Raw genomic sequence first — 6000 nt, 5'->3', positions numbered from 1 at the left:
TTCCAGGGGCAAGCCTATCAGTTCAAGGTCCTGCCATTTGGCCTTTCCCTCTCACCACGGGTGTTCACTAGAGTGGTTGGGGCTGCCTTGTCTCCTCTCCAGATGTCAGGAATAAAAATCCTTCCCTACCTGGACGACTGGCTGATTTGTGCTCCATCTCTTGGCCAAGTTGTAGAGGATACCCAGAGGGTGATCTCGCATGTACAGGCCTTGGGTTTCAAGGTGAATGTGATGAAAAGCAACCTCGAGCCAAGGCAGTAGGTGACTTTTGTGGGACTTTGTTTGAATTCCCTCATGATGTCTGCATCCCTCACCTCTTAGAGGGTGAGGAGGATTCTAGACGTGAAACTATTCAGGAAAGCAGCTTACCTCCTGGCTATATGCTCTGCCAAGAGGGTGAGTGAGTTGCATGCTGTGTCTGTAAGTGACGATTGTTTAAGATGGAGGGCAGGTGACTCAGGCGTGTCTCTCTGGCCAAACCCCTTGTTTTTGCCTAAAGTCATAAACCCTCAGACGGTAAATCAGGTGGTTGAGATCAGCACTTTTCAACCTGATCCAGCTCTGCTGCAGGAGGAAGACGGCCTGCCTACTTTTTGCCAAGTAAGGGCACTGAGGGCTTATATTGCATGCACATAGTCTCTGAGGGGCTCACACTCTCAGTTATTTGTCTGTTTTGGTGGTAAAAAAGTCGGCCATCCTGTGTCTAAACAGTGTTTGTCCCATTGGATTGTTAACACTATAGCTGAGACCTATTCTGGACAGAACCTACCAGTCCCAGATACCTTGGTAGCTCATTCGACCAGGAGTGTGGACACTTCCTGGGCTGCTTTCAGGGGGGTTCCTCTTTCAGAAATCTGTGCAGCAGCAACATGGAGTGCTCCCTGTATGTTCTCTAGGTTCTACAGGATCAACGTGGCATCCCCCACACCATTGGGTTCCGCGGTGCTGCTCTCAGCTGATGGGCGAGGATGTGAGGCGGTGGACTCCTCTGTTCCTCGCGACCTTGAGGGCATCATTAAAGGTAAAGACCATGGTGACGGTCACGATGGTTTCGGCGTCTGGTCTATTTTGTCCACTCGCCGCGAGCGTATCGCGCCAGAAAACACACTGAAAACTGATTTTAAATGATATAAATGATATATTATATATGATATAAATGAGTGGCAACAGAGGCAGTTGCCTCCAAACAGTGTGGTAATAGAGGCATTTGTCTCCAAACAGTGTGGCAACAGGGGCAGCTGCCTCCAAACAGTGTGGCAACAGATCGCGGCAGCTGCCTTAACAAATCAGTGTCAGTTTCTGTGGCCACTGGAAGTGCCTCTACGAGCTGCCACTGCCACGATTTGAGCTTGCCTTTACTTTCCAGGGTTGGATACAAGGTGATATTTCCCATTGCCTGGCAAGGTAAGTTATTGCTTGTGACGTGGATAAGGTGATGTGGCCAGACACAAACACATGGTGGGATCCCTCAACCACCACCCATCTCTACAATATAATGTTAATGTTTGTGTAAAAACTGTAATGGCAAAAATAAAGCTGCATATATTTTTGTCTGAAGCCTTTCTATTTGAGTAGATTTATTGCACTGGAATAATCTGTCACAGAAGCCTGTATGAGTAATGATTAATTCAAATGGTGCATGTGTGTATGATTTTGTTGCACAAATACCATTTTGAAAAAGGATTGTTAGGTTTTGATTGCAGACTTTAATTTTGACATAAACGTGAGAGGTTTAGCTTCAAGTGACTTATTTGGCATGTGTGTAGTTTCGAACAAAATGAGCCAAATTCTGCAACACATGTGTAAGCAATGGGTAAACACTGTAATCACCACATTATAAATAAAAAATAAGGCACATATGAAATAACATAAAAGACACCAACAGATAACTGCTAGTGGTTATATATTACACAATCATAGATCTATATGCTCCCTCAGTGGTTTAAGGTCACGTGACCTGGTCAGATGGATATTTATCCATAAATGTAAGGTGTTAAAAACCAAAGCCTCTTTATATAACTATATTTTTATAACTATCTTTTAAAACTATATATTTTATATGTAATTTTATATACACATATATGTTTGTGTGAATATATAATAGGCACTTAATATATAACCACTGAAGTTCATAACAGTTGGTTTCTCTTTGTTTCTGTTATGTTATTTCATGTGTACCTTATTTTGTATTTCTACTGTGGCGATTAAGAGAAAAGAAAAAAGTTCTCACTATTTATCTCGATGTGACCAGTTTCCACCCCTGCAACCGCCGGCAGATCACGTCGGCGGATAAAGTCAGACACCAGACCAAGTCGAACGCACCATCAAGTGACCCGATCGTCATCTGTCACATGTATTGTGGAATATGTAGTTTCTCGCATTGTTTTACACTGTATTGCAAATTCATATGTACTCTACAATAGAACTACAAATCCCAGAGTTCCGCGCGAAGCAGAGCGTGATCTACGCGTGTAGGCAAACCACAGTGTAGTACAGTTCTGTGACAGGCTAGCATCAGAAAATATCTCCGGACAGACGCGTCTGCGCACTGATATCTGCTGCTAGCGACTGCAGGGCGACTCAGAAAGATGGGGTCCCGAATAAAGTAAGAACGTTCATCCGTTACTCTCCACGAGGTTGTCAGCATCCTTCTGCTATGTTAGCTTTGTTGTCGTACGTCAGTGGGGAAGATGCAGTCCAATGCAAGGCCTTGACTTGTTGCGACACCCTCTAAAAACGCTGGTGCCACTATCCTATCCTGTCTAGATCAGAAAAACAATGCATGTGAAATGTCCCCGTTGGTTTGAGCTCCGCTAGTCGTTTATAACGGAACCGTGTCAGGGAGAAACGCGTTAAGATAGTCGTGAGTTAGGACCATTCAGCTCGGGTAAACATGGAAACAGTCACGTTTTAATACTGAACCTCCTAATATTTCTCAGGGCTGAAGTGCAGAACAGATGTATCTATATGTATCTGTGCTTGCCTGTAGCCGAATGTCAGTCCACTGATTGACTGTTGATATGAAAGGGCCCTGGCTTAACAGTCAGTACCTGTTCATGGGCGATGCGTTATGAGTTTTTCAAATTAAATTAAATGGTGAATGGTTTATATTTCTATAGCGCTTTTCTAGTCTTGATGACCACTCAAAGTGCTTTACAGTACAGTTTTTTGCCATTCACACACATTCATACAGTGCATCTATGGGAAGCACTGTATGAAAGAATGAGGGACAATTTGGGGTTCAATATCTTGTCCAAGGACACTTCGGAAAGCAAACTGCCAACCTTTTGGTTAGATGATGACCGCTCTACCCACTCAACCACAGCCACCCCTACGCCGCTTCAATGTCACCTGTGTACCACCACAGTAATATAATACAGAAAAGATTATTCTGTCTTTATGAGGCTGTGAATTTGGCTCCTTCATTTCACTGCTGAGGGATAGAAGCACTGCACAAGAACTGACTGAACTGAGTTAAAGAATGTACACACACTTAAGACAATGACATGTTTTCAGAGTCAGCACGTTTTCCCAGTTATATTGGAGTGCCTGCTGTAAGAGTCCCAAATTTGTGTGAGACATTTTGATCATTAAAAATGTGTTTCATCAAACCACATTTGTTGATGGTCAAACAAAGGAATTTCAATGTTCACAATCAATAGTAGGTTAATTATTAACAGTTACCAAATACAGAGATCTTTTTCTGTAAGAAACCATTTGTATCCACTGCTGAGACCTATGATTGCTTCCAAGATCAGGGTAAAGAACGGGTTAAGTAAAAACCAAGGTCCTTGAGTTATAAATTTAACATACAAAGTAGGGTGGGCGATATGGAAAAAATCGTATCTTATCTTTTAATATCAGTCTCTGTGTGTGTGTGTGTGTGCGCGCGCGCTCATCTCTGTCCCTATTCACACACGAACTGATAATCACATGTATTTAGATCAAACAAACACAAAGTAAACGTCAGTACTGTACGTGTGCTAATAACTTCTGATCAGTGATGGTGTTTTTTGTTACCTACTAAAGTGAGCACAGGTCAGCATGTAGTCTGAAAATAGGACATCATATGTTATTTAATTATGGTCTGATAGGAGAGGATTATGTGGAAGCACGATTAAATGTAAAATTTTGACGCCATATGTTAGGTTAAAGTCAAGGGTGTGATTAACATAAGGAGTGGGTTGATAAATGCTGACTGCAATCAATTGAGTCTAATATTGAAATGCATGCAGCGCAAAGGCTATCATTATCAATGTCCACAAAAATATCGCCTTCAATAGTAACTTTATCTGTCTTAAATTCAAAGTTTATCAGAATGAGCAGAAAATGCTAAAAGAGCAATTACAGAGACAATAACCACCAGAAGTGGCAGGAAAACAGGAAATGATGCAACACGCTCACAGTAACACGTCAGCAACTTTGAACTATTAATGGATGTTATTTGGATTCAGACAAAATGATGACATGTCAAGTCTAAACCTTATCCATTGCAAGCAGTGTTTGCCATAGTAGCAGCTAGGGATGCATGATATATCAGTCAGATATATTATCGGCTCAATAATGGGAATTTTTTATTTTTTCTATTTATCGGAATCGGAAATTATATCCAATACAACGTCCGATAAACACAGCACGCCTGTGTTTACAGTGTACACTACTCCTGCTGCTACAGTGAGTGAGAGTGAGTACGATAGAACTGTGCCTGAAATCTATAACATTTTACAGAATATTTTTAAAATGATTAAAAGAGACTTTACATAGAAAGGTAAGTATTATACAGTGTTAATCATACCACACACAGAACGTCTATGCGATGATAAGGTTCCGTCGGGTCAATCTGTTTAATACTGGACTCTGTTCAGCAAAAAGATCCAAGATCACAGATCTATAGAATCTATAAGTCATCATCATGGGACAGGAAATCTTTGTGATCACTGAACACTCAAAGTCATTATTCTTTTTTTGGTATCAGATTCAAAATGAATAACGAAATAATGACTTAAGTTTCCGATTTTGGTTTTCTAATTGAATATGAAAAGAGCGAATGATACATGTATTGCGGGCCGAATTTGATTTTGATATTTAATTTGTATGATTTGTTTGTCCCGGAAGCTACTGACTAATCCCTGTATCATTCGATACGCAGAGACCACGGACAGCTCCACAGCTGGGAGAAGGCGCACAGCCTGGCCGCAGCACCATCAGGTCCAGGTTCATTAATTTGGTTTTAACCACTTACAAAGAAATACCAGACTGAACCCCTAAGTGAAAGTTGTGCATTTGCAGAAAAGTGGCTGCAGTAGATAACATGGCTCCAGATGACTGGACAGATGTGGTGCAAAATATGTCGTGAAAATCTCATGGATAAAAGCAGCGCATTTTATACGAAGACCGTCATTCAGCTTTTGTAAAGTACAAGAGTAAACACCACATGACCATAGTGCAAAGTGATAACAAGTGCAGCCAGGGTCATGTAAAGGAAAAAGAGGATGACAGCTCTACCCCCAGCCAAAGCCGCCACAATATTATGCTATTAAAGAGTTAATGTCAGGGCCACATATCATCGCACAATCAGCTCAGAATTTAGTGAAAAACTAGAGGCAACTGAATTTTGGGGTGTGGGCTTTGATGGACCAATAGACATATCAAGAATGGAGCAGGAAATTGTTTGTAATGTATCAGGGCCTTGTAGGGGTGTAACTGAACCGCAGATTTCAGGTACGGGCCTTTCGGTTCGTTACACACGTTTAACGAATGCAGCGAGTCCACGTGCGGAATTTATTTGTGTGTGTCTCTAATTCCGAGGGATAACTTTACGAAAGGACCGGATGTGCTGAAGGCTCTTGGTTATGGAGGCCGCAGACAAACAGGAGTGTGAAGACCCTCCCTCATCATTAACGTCCACTGTGTGGGACCACTTCAGTTTCACAGCCACTGTAATGACGACGGACAAAGACAAGCGAATCGTACAAAAGACGACATTGCGCAACTTCTATC

General features: G+C 41.9%; 1 protein-coding gene across 5 annotated transcripts in view; it reads left to right on the top strand.

The window, feature by feature from the left end:
• Nucleotides 1–2442: 2442 nt before the first annotated feature.
• dennd1a (DENN/MADD domain containing 1A) overlaps nucleotides 2443–6000 on the top strand; it is a 72261-nt gene continuing 68703 nt past the window's right edge. For 4 of the 5 annotated variants that reach the window (XM_034602740.1, XM_034602741.1, XM_034602742.1 and 1 more), the window contains exon 1: nucleotides 2448–2605. In XM_034602740.1, the coding sequence (XP_034458631.1) occupies nucleotides 2589–2605 (17 nt within the window). In that variant the 5' untranslated portion in view covers nucleotides 2448–2588. Of the gene's footprint in view, nucleotides 2606–6000 lie in introns of all 5 variants that reach the window. The other variant, XM_034602743.1, reaches the window with a different exon arrangement.

Source organism: Hippoglossus hippoglossus, chromosome 12, assembly GCF_009819705.1.
Source record: "Hippoglossus hippoglossus isolate fHipHip1 chromosome 12, fHipHip1.pri, whole genome shotgun sequence".
NCBI lineage: Eukaryota > Metazoa > Chordata > Actinopteri > Pleuronectiformes > Pleuronectidae > Hippoglossus > Hippoglossus hippoglossus.
Note: the sequence above shows the minus strand (reverse complement) of the source record. Positions and strands in the feature narration are given on the sequence as shown.